General features: G+C 36.1%; 1 protein-coding gene across 1 annotated transcript in view; it reads right to left on the bottom strand.

The window, feature by feature from the left end:
• Positions 1-17,669, bottom strand: part of LRRIQ1 (leucine rich repeats and IQ motif containing 1) — a 329,025-nt gene that overhangs the window by 24,653 nt on the left and 286,703 nt on the right. The window contains 1 exon segment of the mRNA XM_007952584.2: positions 2,382-2,514. Coding sequence (XP_007950775.2) covers positions 2,382-2,514 — 133 coding nt within the window.

The raw sequence follows: 17,669 nt of genomic DNA, 5'->3' as shown, positions 1-17,669 counted from the left end.
GGTTCAAACCCACCAGCCACTCCTCGGAAGGAAGGTTGAGCAATCTACTTCCATAGTCATACCGCCTCGGCAACCCAAGGAGGGGTCACTATGAGTCGGGTCTGACTTGACGGCAGTGAGCTTGGTTTTTCTGGTTTGGGTTCTTCACCAAACATAAACACACATAAAAGGCGAAAATATGAATGACAGCTTTAAATTGTTTTTGATGTTATGTTGAAGTTGAGTTGGCTCTAACTAGTCGCAACCCTGTGTGCAGCAGGACAAAGCACTGCCTGGTCCTGGCCACGCTCCCAATTGCTGCCATGCTTGAGCCCACCCTTGCAGCCGCTTGTCAATCCATCTTTTTGAGGATCATTCCTTTTTGCACTGACCCTCTACTTTACCAAGCACTTTAGAAAAATTAAATATTTGTTTACATTTACTTACATCCCTTATTTGTCTTTTGAGAAAGGTAAAACTTCTTACTTTAAAAATAGCTCAGTGTATTGAATGTATACTAATGTCCACAGTTAACTTCTATACAAAACCATAATGTTAACATTTGGCTTTGCAAGAACTTTTTATTTTTGTAAATAATTCGCCTTAAAATATTACTACCTATCCATCTACTATGCAAGAGAAAGATGAGGCAGTCTGCTTGCATAATCATTTACAGCCTTGGAAACCCTTTGGGGCAGTTTTACTCTGTCCTATAGAGTTGCCATGAATTGGAATTGACTCAATGGCACTGGGTTGGTTGGCTGTTTTTTTTTATTACTTGATAAATTATATTTTCAAAGAGAAAAGCCATAAACAATTGCTTGTTGCATCATATGTCAAAATACAACTTATTTAAGATTAAGGATTTTTAAATGCTTAAGTATATCTAAAATTCATCCAGAAAAATCTTTTATTTTTCACATTATCTATAATAATGCTTTTATATCTCTGAATTAGACCTTCTGTATCTGGTTAATACAGATGGTAAGCTATAATTCTATTATATTGTTCATAGTTCTAAGGATGCTATCCTATGGGTTAAGCTAAATGGATTAGTATCAAATATGTAAGAAAGTATGCTTGCATAAAGTAGAATATTTCATAAAAGAAATTCTCAAACACTGATGACTTTTCTCCTACTTTCCTTGCTCACAATAAAATATGACATACCGATTCAAATTATAAAATATTGTGTCAATTTCATTTTCATTCCTGCTTTCATATGATTACCACATTTTTAAAGGGACTACATGGATAAAATTAATGGTATCTATTCATATGTATTATGAAATGAGGTTTCATTTGTTACATAGTTTGATATATTGTTTAAGTTTTGAGCATAATAATTACAGGTTTTTGTTTGTTTCTTACTTAGGTAAAGTAGTTATTACCCACAATGCCTAGAAACATTTCCAAAGTGTTTCCAAGTGTTATCTAAATTCAGATTTAATATTGGTTTACATAGTTAATAGATGCCTAAAATAGCACAGTTTCATACTGTTTTGTGCATTCATATAGTTAAAATGAAAGTCTTGAAAATTTATGTCAGAAATATCTCTGGACATTTATTTACTTAAAATTTTGATTTAGTGGTTATGCACATATATGTTTTATAGTACATCAATGTAAAAATAAAATTAAATGAGCATCTATTAGGTATAAAGCATCTATTGTTGTTGTTGTTGTTATTTGCCCTCAAGTCAGACCCAACTCATAACGACCCCTCCTTGGGTTTCCGAGGCAGTATCACTAGGGATAGTAGATTGCCCAACCTTCCTTCCGAGAAGTGGCTAGTGGGTTTGAACTGCCAGCCTCTGGTTAGCAGTCAAGTGCCTTAGGCACTATCCTATCAGAGCTCCCATAAAGCATCCAGTTTGTTGCTATGTGGTATCTACAATGCCGTGAGTTATCTCAACCCTAAGAGGTAGATGAGATGTTATCATCTCACTATAAAGGAGAGAAAACAGAAGCTTTGAGACACCACTGAAAATGAGTTACATGACTGCTAAAGTGACAGCTACAAGGTTGAATTATAATTTTAAATGCCAATTTATACATGTAAATAAAAACTAAAACAAAATACAGCCTATTACTTATACATATGCTATTTGAAAATAGTTAATGGATACCATTCACTTTACTTTTTAGAACAGAAATCATTTGTGTGGTTCATCTTTTGGTTTCATGCATTACAGAAATAGGCTTCTCTCTGATTATTTCAGGGTGAAAAATATAAAGAGCGATTAAATCTATTCTATAGAGGAGGCCTTTTTATAACCTGGCAACCTAGTTCATGGGCCATGGGCTATAAAGTCATGTTTGTTTTAGCACAATTAACCTAGGTTTCACTTTTCAAGGTATGTTTACAATACAAAAATCTAATTTAAAGGAAATGACCTCACCATTTCATATTTCTGGAACTAGTTGTTTCATGAACCCCAACCTGTGTGTGAAGCCATTGGTATGTATATTCTCTACTTCTTTCCATTTTTTCATATTCAGTGGTAACCTTGTGGATAAATTCTTCTTCCTTACCTAGGGAAGAAATATGGTACTATGTTATTTAAATAGATCAAGGTTTGGCCAACAGTTTAAGAAGGCTAACAATTTTATCACAAGAAACAACAAGAACTAGCAGGCTAATTTATGGAAGATAAACCATCTGTAAGAAAAATACTGTTAATTACTTGCAAATAAAAATTTTTCTTGATTTAATTTCAAATTCACCTATTTTAAAAAGAAATTACTTTTTTTTTAAATGCAATCACCATTTTATAGGTTTTTTGTTTCAATGTCTTGATTAGAAAAATCAGTGGGTTATTTGTGTTTATATTTATAATATAAAAAGAATGTCTATTCACTACCTTTCCACTATCTCCATGCCAAAGAAGCCATTTCAAAGGTGGAGAGAAAGCATATCAGTGAAGATGACTATGGAAAAATAAGAAATTATATCAGGTAAGATAGCCTATTGCCATTGAGTCAATTCTGACTCATAGCGATCCTGTCAGACAGAGTAGACTTGCCCCATAGGGTTTCCAAGCTGTAATATTTATGGAAGCAGACTGTCACATACTTGTCCTAGGAGTGGCTAGTGGGTATGAACACACAACCTTTTGGTTAGCAGCAAAGCTCTTAGCCTCTGTCCCACCAGGGCTCCTTCCAGGTAACAATACAAGGTAACAGATATAAAATTAAATAAGATAGCAAAAAAGAAGAACTCCACCTTAATATTCTACATGTAGAAATTATTGTACATATGCTGTGCTTAGAAAAAAAAAATCTGCAAATACTGCTATCTCAATCTCATGTTTTTTCAGAGTTACATGGAATATCTACTATTTTAGAGCCTTCCTTCATGGTCTTTCGGACTGCTTCTTGTTTGGTGTCATCACCATGTTTTAGGGACTTGTTAGATTTGTAGGCTTGATTGAAAATACACCAGAAAGAAATACCTCTTGAAAATGGAATCATGTTAATTTTTCTCACATAAATTCTACAGCTTATAATCTGGTATTTAAAACATAATTTCATTAATGTAAAACATTTTTTCACAATAGATTTCTTTACTTAGGACATATTATTATATTTACAAGTTATTTGGAAATCAAATGAAGTTATAAGACCTGTTTTGAATGCTTGGTGTATGTGCATAAACATGTTCACATGTATACACACAAGTTAGTATTTGTTATTTTAAATATGTTGAGGATGAAAAATCTATGTAAATCTATGTGTTTTTCCCTACAAAGTTGCTGTTGCAATTAGCAAAATGAATTTAGTTTCCAATCAAAAGAGACATTGGATCCAGTTCTCAAGAAAGCTAAAAATCAGGAGGTATTGTTTCTCTAAACTCTTGTGTTCTTGGTAAAGTTAAATTCCTGTTACTCTCATGCCATTTTATGTTTCTAACATAGCCACAGCCTTTGCATCTCGAATTCAAGTCAACCATTCCTTGTCTGCTATAATTAAAGGAATAATTATTCACATGTGAGGGCTGACCATTGAATCTATGTCCAGACATCATTTTGATTAACATGTAATGGTATATAGAAACTAAATAAAGGAAAAAAATTGGCATTGCCACATTCAGGTACTAAATAGCACTAAGTCTCTTCTCCAGCAGAGCCCTGGCTTTCTTGGCTGCATCAGGCCAGATGTTTGACTCATGAGCCCCGTGATAAAAAATACTGAGGACTCAGGGACCCTGATAATTAACTGAGCCCACTGCTAAAACAGACCTAGCCCCTTAATATTTAGAGAATCCTGTTGTAACAAGTATACAATTAGTTAAAGATAACAATAATCTTTGTCTTTCTGTGTTTTAAAATAGTGAGAAATACTTACAACCGTCACTTTATTGTTAGGCACTTTTTAAAGTACTCATTTTGGAAAGTTTTCCTCAATTCTGTAATAACACCCCATAAATCCTAAGTGGTTTTACTTCAGAACCCAGCCTAGGTTTTAAACAACAATTACTAAGCAAAGGAGAGATTTCACTGTAAGGTTCCAATTCATCTTAACCATTTTACCCCTAAGACATAGATTGATAGATTGGCATGGGCTCAGTAAGAAATAGGACAAACACACTGCTAAAATCGGGTGGATAAACTTGAAGGATTCCTTTTCATTGTCATTGCCCCTCCCTCACTACAGGCTCATTTTGAACATGCAGGAGTAGGCATGTGTGTGGTGATATGCATCCAAAGATATCTTTTTCATCTATTAAAATTAAAGAAGTACCCTTCTTCATAAGCCCAATATTCTCAATTTTTCTCTGGATCTTAACACTTCCAAATACTGTAGGGTCTCTCTCCCTCACCCTTCCCTTTTCTCCTGTGTTTTCAGTCCCTTTCAAAATTAGCTCCTTTCCTTTTTTTTTTTTTTTTTTTTACATACTTAAGTCTTACTTTAAAAAACAAAACAGTCTTCTCTCTCTATCCATCCTTAGTCAGATAAGCTTCTTAAAATACCAACAAAACTCATTATCTGTTTGACTTACCTCCCATTTTTGCCATCTCACTGGAATATGGCTTCCTCCACACACCATTTCACTGAAATCTTTCACGCTGGCATCTCCAAAACTGCTAAATCTTTGAATACTTAAGTTAAGAATACTTTGAATACTTAAGAATTCTTAACTTTTAAGTATTCTTATCTTACTTGACTCTTCCACAGTATTGTACACTGATGTCCACTCCTTGCTCCTTTTAAAGCTTGTTTCCTTTGGATTTTTTTAAATTACATATTTTATTTTTTCCCTCACCGAAGTTAGTATGTGTTTATTCTCTAGTTAGTGGTTACCCTCCCTTTTCCACCTACCCCTGGTAATTGTCAAAGAATTTTTTGTGAAATCCTTTTCTTGGCTTTTTACAACAGTGGTCTCATTCAATATTTGTCCTTTTGACATTACACTGTGTTGTTTCTTCTCTGCCCTCTAGTCTAATCTGCAATTTCTTTCAAGGTCTTCCTTTCCTCCTCAGCCCCTATTCACTCCCCAGGCTCTTTCTGGGATTCTCTCCCGGCCTTATCATATTTTTAGGTTATATTCTCCTTGGATGGTTCTATTCACTCAAATTCTATCCTCTTTCCTATCTCCTTCTGCATTCATAGCCTGGTTTCCACAGACATTTCAAACCAATTATGTCCAAAAGTTGAACTCATATTTATCATCCAACCTTTTTTCCAGGTTTCCTGAAATTGTAACACCATCATTAATGTACAACTCAGAAACCAGGATGTCATCATAAACCTTCATTCTTCTTCATCCTCTAACTCCATCGTTTACCTCCTAAGTTATTTTGAATCTGTCAAGTCACCTGCATCCCCACTACCACTATTTTAGTTCAAGCTGCAATCATCTCTTTTCTGGATTACTATAACAGCCTTTTCATTGGCCTTTTTGCTTTTGTCTTGCTTCCAGCTATATGTTTGCATACTGCAAATGATCTTCCTAAAGCCAAGTCTATTTCATAATTTTTAACCACGTCAATAGTTCTCTATTGCCGTTGGATAATGTTCAAAGCTTTCTTACATCCCATACAGGCTTTGGTTTATATCTTCAGATATATCTGTTAGATTTCTGATCCAGTCACCCAGATATATTGTAATTATCCAAAGAACCACACTCCGTTTTGCCTATTGGCCTTTACACTCTGCTTGTCTATGTATGGATTGTTCACTTCACCAGGCTAACAACTGTTCCTACTTCAGATCTCAGTTAAGAAATCCCATTGTTTGGAATACGTTTTCTAATCTTTTAACACCATATTAAAATTAGGCAAGGTTTGCCCCTTCCAAAAGATACAAAATGTACAAAATTGATAGGGCTCAACAAATATTAGTTTGTTTTCTGAAATAAATGAATTATTGTCAAAGTGTATTAATATTCTGTCAGGTGGTCTGAGAATGTAGATATTTATTGCATGCAGCTCATGTGCATTGCAGAGGAAAACACATCTAAACTTGGTAAGTTAATTTTTATAATAGAAACTTCTGCTCTGAAAGTCAGAATTAGATTTGGATAAAAGTTGACAATTAAAGGTAGCAAATTTTTTAAAAAATACTCCTTAAGATAAGACTATTTAATAAAATGTTCATCATGTAAATAATCTTATGGGAAAGCAGTTCAGCTTTAAGTTCACTAAAGAAATGAAGCCCTTTTTTTAATTAGTGGAAATAGTATTCTTTTTTCCATGAATAGCAGAATAAAAGTTTTCATTAAATCCATATGCTTAAACAAATCAGCTTTTTAAAATTTTAATCTACCTCAATAGCCTATACTGAGGTAGATTAAGATTCAATTATCATTTAAGGCATACACACACAAAAAGGAGTTAATTGTTTACATTTTTAATACATATGGCAACTTTCCCATCATTATATTCTTTTTCCTTAATGGCTTATCTTGATAATGTAATGAAATATTCTTGGTTTCATGGATAGAGGTGAGTTCATGTCTTACAGAAAGCTTGTGGAAGATGTGTATGGTGAGAAAAACTCTTAAAGGATAGAAATATTTTTGGTAATGTTGATAAATGGCTGATTCTGTGTATCTGATGCTAGAAACACTGAGAATATAATTTAGATTATAAAGCACAAATGGTCTATGCATGTTTATTAAAAGAAGTTATTGCATCACCTCACAAATACAATTGTATTTTGGCATATGTTACAGAAATAGAAATTTAATTTCATTAATATCTGTATAAATGCTTGCTGATAGGCTATTTATTGCTTCTTCATTAACCAATCCAATCTGTTGAAAAGCTGACAGCCCTGGCACAAAACCAGTAACTCTCTAAGAGCCATTTGTGTGTGATAAGCAACATCCCTCTTCTTTCTAGATATATTTAAATATATATGTAATCAATCATTTATAAAAAATGACTTCATGAATAAAGAAGAGTATTGTTGGTACAAAAGTTTAAAAACAGAAATGTTGGGAATAGATCCAAAACTACATGTCAGGGTCAAAGGGTAACTGCAACACTAATCATTCCTTTACACAGTTCACTGTATTTTATGGCAGAGTATGTCAAAAAAGAAAAAGTTCCTAGAACGAAAGATACTTGTTGTTTCTAACATTTAAATTCATTTTCAAAAGGGTTTTACTTGAGGAGTGGGGGATAGTACCTAAATATAAATAACTTTCACAAAAAGAAAAGACAAATACTGAAAGTGAGTTACTATATTGTTGTTAAGTGCCATCTAATTGGCGCTGACTCACAGTGACCCTGTGCACAACGGAATGAAACACTGCCCAGTCCTGTGTCATCCTCACAATGCTTGCTGTGCTTGAGCTCATCATTGCAGCCACTCAATCTATCCCATTGAGGGTCTTCCTCTTTTTTGCTGTTCTTCTACTTTACCAAGCACAATGTCCTTCTCCAGGGAATAGCTCCTTCTGACAACATGACCAAAGTAGGTGAGACAAAGTCTGGCCATTCTTGCTTCCAAGGAGCATTCCAGCTGCACTTTCTCATTCTTTTTCATTCTTCTGGCAGTCCATGTTACTTTCAGTACAGAATATAGTGGCTCATAACTGGACAAATAAGCAACATCATGATAAATGGAGAAAAGATTGATGTTGTCAGGTATTTCATTTTAGTTGGATCCACAATAACACTGATGGAAGCAGCAGTAAGGAAATCGAATGTCATATTGCACTGAGCAGATCTGCTGCAAAAGACCTCTTTAAAGTGTTAAGAAGCAAAGAGGTGAAAAAAAAAGAACAAAAAACCAAGGCCATTTGGAAGTAATCAGTCCTAGGACATGACGAACCTGGAAACCAGAAGAACTAGATGGTGCCCAGCTACCAATGCCAACCACTCAGGAAAGGATCAAAACTGGAGATCCTAGATAGAGTGGGAGGAAAAACGTGGAACTAAATCCAGGACAGATTTGTTCACTCTTCTGGCAGTCCATGTTACTTTCAGTATTCTTCGCCAACACCACAATTCAAAGGCATCAACTCTTCCTTGGTTTTCTTTATTCACTGTCCAGCTTTCACATGCATAAGAAGCAAATGAAAATACCATGGCATGGGTTAGGCACACCTTAGTCTCCAAAGTGACCTCTTTGCTTCTTTTCTTCTTCTTTTTTTTTTTGTTGTGCTTTAGGTGCAAGTTTACAGAGCAGAGTTTGTGTACATTTCGTGTACACTTGGTTCCACTCCCAATCACCATCCCCAACCCTAACCCACTCTCCTCCCCTCCCTGACCGGTAACCAACCCCACACCCATGGCCCTCATAGTTATGCACTCCTGTGTGTCCTGCATTCCCTCTATGGGAATGGTGCCCCTTTGGGGCCCTGTGATTGATTGCAACAAAGGATTCATATCCATAGAGTATGTGGGTGCATCGCCCTGAGTTGAGTGGTTTGAGTGTACATCTTGTTTACTGTTGGGCTGAAACCCAGCCTCTGGGAGTGAGTATATTCCAGGCCCCGAAGTGCATCCCCAGGATATAGTATTGGGGGTCACACCAGACTCCATCCGACCAGTAATTCTGGTCATTATTTGGTTTTTGTATTTTGTTTCATGTTTTTCCTCCCACTCTATCCAGGATCTCCAGTTTTGATCCTTTCCCAAGTGGTTGGCATTGGTAGCTGGGCACCATCTAGTTCTTCTGGTCTCGAGGTCCATCATGTCCTAGGACTGATTACTTCCAAATGGCCTTGGTTTTTTTTGCACCTTTTTGCTTCTTAACACTTCAAAGAAATCTTTTGCAGCAGAACTGCTCAGTGCAATATGATGTCTGATTTCTTGACTGCTGCTTCTATGAGTGTTGATTGTGGATCCAACTAAAATAAAATACCTGACAACTTCAACCTTTTCTCCATTTATCATGATGTTGTTTATTTGTCCAGTTATGAGGAGTCACTATATTCTATCTTTTAATATATATGGATTTTTCTTGACAAGATTTTCTATATTATCAAAGGGATAGAATTATGTCATTCCTTCTGGAATGACAGAAACATCCTTTTACAAAGTGAATGCATTGTGTTTATTAGCCAATAATAATAAGTGGTTTGTATTCAATGTATGTTTTTACCTGGAAGGAAATGTGTTTTGTCATTTATATTGTCTAGTTGAACTATATGTCCTCACTAATATATTTATATTGTACTAGCAAGTACCACATAAAGAGTGGTTCTCTGATTTTTTTCTGAGAGTCAAATACCTCAGGATAATCCTAGTTTGTTGGTCACATACTATGCATTAACATGTAATGTGTCTGTATGTTTGTCATTACGAGAGCAGGAGCTACAGTGAGACAAGTACCTGCTTTAGGCACACAATTTAAGTGTGACAAAAAATTTCAGTAAGGAAAAAATAATATTTTAATGAAATATTTTAAAATCTACATTAGTGTAAAAATTCATGATGTATAAAATATCAAAGTTTTAAAACAAAAATCAATGGCAGTGCTGCCATATTAGAGCCTGAGGCAAAAGGAAAAATCAGTAATACTGATCCTGTCTCTGTACTTGTATTTACTCATTTCTAAGTCATACCTTCACAGTAAAATTACCCTTCCTAAATATAATAACAATAATAATAATAAAGTGTCTTTTTTTTTTTTTAACTTCCTCAGTAGCCATGGACTAAGATCGATTTGAGATGTGGTAGACAATATTGTATTTTATGAATATGGCAAATCATTTATTTTTCATTAGAGTAGATCCTGGGATTGTGAGATATTGGCAATATATTATAGAGTAAATTAATTGAGTCCATGAGAGTAGGGACTATACCTTTTCCATGTTTGAATCTGCCTCACAATCAATGTGCACAAAGTAAGGTGGGTTTCTCACTAGTTTTATAATCTTGGGCAAGTTACTTAACTTTCTCTGTGCTAGTTTTCTTCTCTTAAAATGCATATACTAAAAACATAAAATAACTGAATACATATAATACCATATGTAATAAATTTTTAAACTGTAGCTATTTTTTTATTGTTTAAAATAAATGAAATTGAATTCCATTATGCATGTCCTTAAAGCTATCTCAATGCCACAGGCTTGGACTTATCTATATTGAAATTGAAGTTATCTGTACATGTCCCTAAATGCAGGCCAAATCCAAAGTTTCAGGGGTCACTGGCAGGAGGGGAAGTGTCCAGGATTAACCACAAAAATAGAAACATATTCTGGTTGTGAATCCAGGAATTCCTCCTAAACAAAATTCTAATCCTGTAAAAGTTATTTTCTTAAGTATGTAAATTACTCATTGTATGAAGATTAAAGTAAACCAAAATCCTCACAACTGGACCAATAAGCAACATCATGATAAAGTGAGAAAAAAATTGAAGTTGTCAAGGATTTCATTTTACTTAGATCCACAATCAATTCCCATGGAAGCAGCAGTCAAGAAATCAAGTGATTTGGGGAAATCTGCTGCAAAAGACCTCTTTAAAGTATTAAAAAGCAAAGATGTCACTTTGAGGACCAAGGTCAGCCTGACCCAAGCCATGCTTTTCCATTACCTCCTATGCATGTGAAAGCTGGACAATGAATAAGGAAGACCAACAAGAACTGATGCCCCACCCCCTCTTTTTAACTATTTATTGTGATTTGAGTGGTGAAAATCTACACAAAATGGTTTTCTGTTTAACTATTCCTCCACGTTTTGTTTTGTGATATTTAATGCAATTGCCACAATGTAACAGCACTCTTCCCACTTCTTCCTGGTGTTTACCATTTCCATTTGTCTTCTTTCTTACCCATTCCTGCCTTCTGAGCTTTATCCCTTGGGAAATGTTGCCCTTCTGAACATATATGGTTCATTATACTAAGGAGTTCATGCCTCCCTGGAGTTATTTTTCACCCCATATGCCTGTCTATTTGGCTAAAAGTTGAGCTACAAGGTGAGTTCAGTTCCAGGCTTGAAGAGTGACTAAGGACCATAGAGTTCCACCAGTCTCCATCAAGACTGGTAAGACTGATCTTTTTTATGATTTTGAGTTTTGTTCCATATTTTCTCACACTTTGTATAGGAACTTCTGTTGTCATCCTTTTCAGAGTGGCTGGCACGGGTAGCCGAGTACCATCTAGTTCTGGTCTCAGTGTCGTGGAGTTTGAAGTTCACATGACCCATTGGTCTTTGGGCTAATTGCTTCCATGCATCTTTGATTTTCTTCACTCTTCTTTGCTCTGGACAGAGAGAGAATAATAGTTGCATCTCAGATGGCCACTGTTAAGACCCCAGTAGCTACTCACCAAAGTGGGATGTAGAACACTGTCATTGTGGATTATGTTATGCCAATTGACTTTAACATCCTCCTTGACTATAGTTCTGAGCATCCAAGCCCAATTCTCATTTCTCAAGGATTTTGGTTATGGATAAGAAGTTTCATAACTCTGCCTCCTATTCGTTCTATTATATATATGGATATTTTTAAAGCACATAAAAATACATATATAGTAATATTGTCTGCCAAGCCTATATATGGTCATGGGTATAGTCCCCTGTCCAGCTACCCATATCTGTTCATCTTGTCTGTCTAGCTATGTATCCACTTGTAGATTCATGTTTATTACTGATAATGCAGATTTGTGTATGTAATAGTATTACCTTTATTGTCTGCAATTATTGTGCACCCCTTCATGTCTTCCTTTTGTTTACTAATATTGTGCCGGTCACCTCCTTTTTGTATATGGCCTTTACCTTCACCCAAATTAATATGTGTGTCTTATCTAGTTAGTGTTTTTCCTTTTCCTTCCCTCCCATTCCTGGTAATCATCAAAGAATCTTTCTTTCTATGTGAAACATTTTCTTAATTTTTTATAACAGTGGACCCATACAATGTTTGTCCCTTTGCAGTTGACTTGTTTTATTCAGCATAATGTCCTCCAGGTTCATCCACATTATGTGATATTTTGAGGATTCTTTGCTATTCTTTAATGTTGCATAGTATCATATGGTGTGTATGTACCATAGTTTATACATTCATCTGTTGAGGAGCACTTAGATTGATTCCATCTTTTTGCTATTGTGAATATGCTGCAATGAACCTGGGTGTACATTTATATATTCATGTACCAACTCTCATTTCTTTAGGATATATACCTAGTATTGGGATTGCTAGATCAAATGGTATTTCTATTTTCAACTTTTTAAGGCACTGCCATATAGTTTACCACAGTGGTACCATTTTACAGTCCCATCAGCAGTGTACAAGAGTCTAATCTCTCCAGACCCTCATCAGTATTTGTGTTTTTTTTTTTTTTTTGTCATATTGCACTTTGCTATTATTACTGGGGTGAGATGATATCTCATTGCTATTTTGACCTATATCTCTGATGGTAAATGATCATGAGCATTTCCTCATGTAACCCAAATGTCCTCTTTGGTGAAGTGTCTATTCATGTCCTCTGTCCATTTTCTAATTGGACTGTTTATCTTTTTATCCATGAGGTATTCAAGTTTTCTGTAAATTTTAGAGTTAAGTCCGTTGTTCGATATGTTGTTGCCAAATATTTTTTCCCAATCTTCAGATTCTCTTTTCATTCTTTGGAAAAGTCTTTTTGATGAGCATAAGTATTTACGTTTTAGAAGGTCTCAGTTGTCTAGTTTATCTTCTGCTGTTTGTGCATTTTTGGTTATGTTTATTAGTCTATTTATGACATCAGTTAGGGCCCCCACTCCTCGGAAAGAAGATCGGGCAATCTACTTCCATAGTGATACAGCCTAGGAAAACCAAGGAGGGATCTCCATGAGTCGGGTCCAACTTGACGGCACATAACAAGAAGTTTGGCTCTTTTTTTTAAATGATCTTTGTAGTTTTAGGTTTTACATTTACATCTTTGATCCATCTTGAATTGGGAGTTCTGGTGGCATAGTGCCTAAGACATTTGACTGCTAACCAGAAGGCTGGTGGTTCAAATCCACCAGCCAATCCTCAGAAGGAAGATTGGGCAATCTACTTCTATAGAGTTACTGCAGTGTGGTAAATTACCCGGTATGGCTTTTCTAGCCCTAAGTCTTTGTAAACTCTGTGGTGGAATTTGCTGTGAGCAACTGAGGAGCTCCTGATCTACCTGGGGTATTTCTGTTGAGAGTGGCACAGAGCAATGTTCTGGGAAGTTCGCTGTCTCTCAGGTGCTTAGAATTCTGATGTTATTATTGGGTAGTTTGGCCACTCTGCCAGGCTCAAAAGGAGGCCTCCTAGAGGCAGAAGTCTCTCTGACTGCGCTCCTGAGAAACACGCGCTGTGGAGAAAGAGACACCGAGAGACATGTGCTGCTGGAAAAGAGACATAAGAGACACATATTGCTGAGAGAGACATGCACTGCCTGGAGAGAGACTGTGAGAGACTGTTGGCTGAGAGATGGCAGGCTGAGAGAGACTGAGCATTATTCCTGAACTTGAATTGTAGCCTGGTGCTTCCCTATTAAACCCCATAATCTGTGAGTTGTGTGACCACTGCAGCAAATTATTGAATCCAGCAGAAAGGTGGTGGGTGCTGGGGAGGAACAGTTGGTGTCAGGGTTGATGAAAGCGCTGGAGGGAGGCAGCATGTCTGGTCTCGCAGGAATAGGCCTTGGGCTATTGATGGTGATTCTGTCTTCCTTTTGTGCAGTTAGAGGAGGTCAGAAGATGTGGCCTCCCTGCCCCTTTGGCAGTTACCACCATTAATTTTGGTATATAGGCTGAAGCATGGATCTTGTTTCATTTTCTGCAAATGGATAACTAGTTTTGCCAGCAGCAAATGTCTTTACCTCAGTTAATGGATTTTGGCCCTTTGTCAAAGAGCAGCCTTCCGTAGGTTGATGGAAAATTGATGCCTTTGAAATATGATGTTGGTGAAGAATACTGAGTATACCATGTGACTACCAGAAGAACAAACAAATCTGTCTTGGAAGTAATACGGCTAGAATGCTGCTTAGAAGAGAGAATGGTGAGACTTAGTCTCATATATTTTGGACATGTTATTAGGAGGGTCAAGTCCCTGGAGAAGGACATCTGCTTGGTAAAGCAGAGGGTCAGTGAAAAAGAGGAGGACCCTTAACAAGATGGACTGACACCGTGGCTATAATAATGAGCTCAAATATAGCAATGATTTTAAGGATGGTGCAAGACAGGTAGTGTTGTCTCTGTTGTACACGGGATTGCTGAGTCTGAACTGACCCAATGGCACCAAAAACAACAACAAGGATAAGGATTTTAATGTGTCTTTTATTCCGAAAATAAATTTCCAATAGAGAAGCGGTAGATAGACCTAACTGATTGTCAGTTATTTAAAATAATTTTTAGCAATTGCTTATTAATAACCATGAAGGAGGTTCCATTGACGTGATTCTCTCCTGTTCTACATGGTCAATTTAATTATCCTTAGAAAATATTCTTCTACCTAACCTAGACTCCCTCGGGGAGTGTTAATGTCATAGGCCATCCAATCTAGGGCCCACCCAATAGAATAATGAAGAGTAGGTGATGTGAGTAGGTTGTCCCTCTAAATAATATGGCCATAGGGGTTATATAAACATTGTTGCCTCCTATTTTTGTTTTGTTATAGTTTTAGAACTAAGGTTCTTTATTTTATTGGTAAAGATACATCTCTTATTCTAGTCACTGATACATATTTATTGAGGGCCAAATCAGTGATTTTATTTCCTTCAGTAGTTTTATTTCAAAAGAAAGCAACTAAATAGTATTATAATGAAACATTAATCACAGAGGCTTAAAGGAGCTAATTAAACATTTTTAATTTAATTTTAAAATTAAATTGTTGGTTAATTAATATAGATATATAACATAAATGTTCAAGCCTATGTCTATACATTCATAATGCATTCTCCATTATCTCTATTCTACTAATTTTCTGCATATGATGATTTCTGTATTTGTGAAGCTTAAGTATATAGATATGCTCTGTATAGACTTAGATGACTTCATTTGACATATTGTATATCTATTAAAAATTGCTTGAATTATAAAAAGCATTAAATAAAAATAAGTTTCTTTTACAATGACTAATAACATATTATGGATTACTAAACCTGTCCCCAAATTACTGTTTTTCATAAATAAAATTTAAGTAACAAACTGTCATTGAGGCAGTCCTAACTCATAGTGACCACTCTTTGGGTTTCCGAGGTGGTATCTCTATGGCAATAGATTACCCAGTCTTCTTTCTGAAGAGTGGCTGGTGGGTTTGAACTGCCAGCCTACTGGATAGCAGTCAAATGCCTTAGGCACTATGCCACCAGAGCTCTTGCAATATCTCCATTGTCTGGTGAAAATTTAAGAGTTTTCAAGTGAATACTTTATCAATGCCAACTTTTATCTTTTGTCATATTATCATTGTTGTTGTTGTTGTTATATGCCGTCGAGTCAGCCCCGACTCATAGCGACCCCTCCTTGGGTTTCCGAGGCAGTATCACTACGGAAGTAGGATTGCCCAACCTTCCTTCCGAGGAGTGGCTGGTGGGTTTGAACCGCCAGCCTTCTGGTTAGCAGTCAAGTGCCTTAGGCACTATGCTACCAGAGCTCCTGAAGATATAATCTTATTTAGCAGAAGAACTTCAAGAGTAGATGAGTCTTGTAATCTATAAATTTCACTTCTCATTGAAAAAATAGGTGAAAAAATCACTGATCTACTTAAATTCTAGTGGAGAAGTAAGTGAATATATGCATTATAGGTCTTCCCTACAAAATTAAGTTTCTGCTTTAAACTACTTTTTTTTTAAATACTGATTTGTGGAAGCTCTTTTAAATCCTTATTTCATTGTAAAATATTGTACACATCTGGAATATTGTTTATATTATGTATGTATAATTTCAAGATTTACAAATAAATTTTCTATGTGATCTCTGATCATTATAATAAATAGAAGATTGCCTGAATATCAGAAGTTTTATTCACAAGCCTCTTACTTTACTCAGAGGTAAGCACTATTCTGAAGTTTATAACCCTGACATCCTTTTCTGTATAATTTTTACCACCTGTGTATGTAAGCTAACCAGAAGGTTGGTGGTTCAAATTCACCAGCCACTCCATGGAAGGAAGACTGGAAAATCTACTTCCATAAAGATTTACCACCTTGGAAACCCAATGGTGGGGTCACTGTGAGTTAGAATCAACTTCATGACAGTGAGTTTGGTTTTTTGGTTTGGATGTATAAAGCATTATAGTTTAATTTTGCTTGTATTTGAACTATATATATAAATAGAACAATACTACAGCTATTCTTTTGTTTTCATTGCTAAGTATTGTTTGTTAGATTAATGTATGCCACAGCAGTGAGTTTGGTTTTTGGTTTGGTGTATCGATAAAGTGCATTATTTTTTCATTTCTGTACTGTATGAATATACTGAAGAGTATTCATTCCATTGTGATTGGACACTTGGAGTACTTCTGGTTTTTCACTATTATAAACAACACTACTCTGACCATCCTTATATGAGAGTTTCTACAGGATAAGTATCTAGGAGTATAATTGTCATAAAAAAATATATCAAACCCATTGCTGCCAAGTCTGACTCACAGCAACCCTACAGGACAGAGAAGAACTGAGCCATAGAGTTTCCAATGCTGTGATCTTTGTGGAAGCAGACTGCCATATCTTTCTCCCATGGAGTGGCTGGTGGGTTGAATCACGGACCTTCCAGTTAGCAGCCAAATGTTTAACCACTGCACTACCAGGGCTCCCCTGAAGTATCTGTCATAGCGTATGTACATTTTCAACTCTACTAGAATGCCAAATTATTTCCTAACATGGTTGTGTCAGTTTATATTCCAACCACAAAAGTATAAAAGCTGTCATTTATTCCTGCCCTCTCCAAAACTTAAGTTTTCTCAGGCTTTTATTTATTTATTTATTTTGACAATATAGCAACAAAAAAGCCATTGCCATGGAGTCGGATCCAACTCATAGCAATGCCTGCTTGGGTTTCTGAAGCGGTATTACTATGGATAGTAGATCGCCCAACCTTCCTTCCAAGGAGTGGCTGCTGGGTTTGAACTGCCAGCCTTCTGGTTAGTAGTCAAGTGCCTTAGGCACTATACCACCAGAGCTCCCTGGCAATATAGAAGGTTCTCTGGTAGCATAGTGCCTAAAGCACTTGACTGCTAACCAGAAGACTGGTGGTTCAAACCCACCAGCCACTCCTCGGAAGGAAGATGGGGCAATCTACTTCCGTAGTGATACTGCCTCGGAAACCCAAGGAGGGGTCGCTATG

This window comes from Orycteropus afer, unplaced genomic scaffold, assembly GCF_000298275.1.
Source record: "Orycteropus afer afer isolate SDZICR_OR568_19922 unplaced genomic scaffold, OryAfe1.0 scaffold00349, whole genome shotgun sequence".
NCBI classification, from domain to species: domain Eukaryota; kingdom Metazoa; phylum Chordata; class Mammalia; order Tubulidentata; family Orycteropodidae; genus Orycteropus; species Orycteropus afer.
This window is presented reverse-complemented; position numbering and strand designations above follow the sequence as displayed.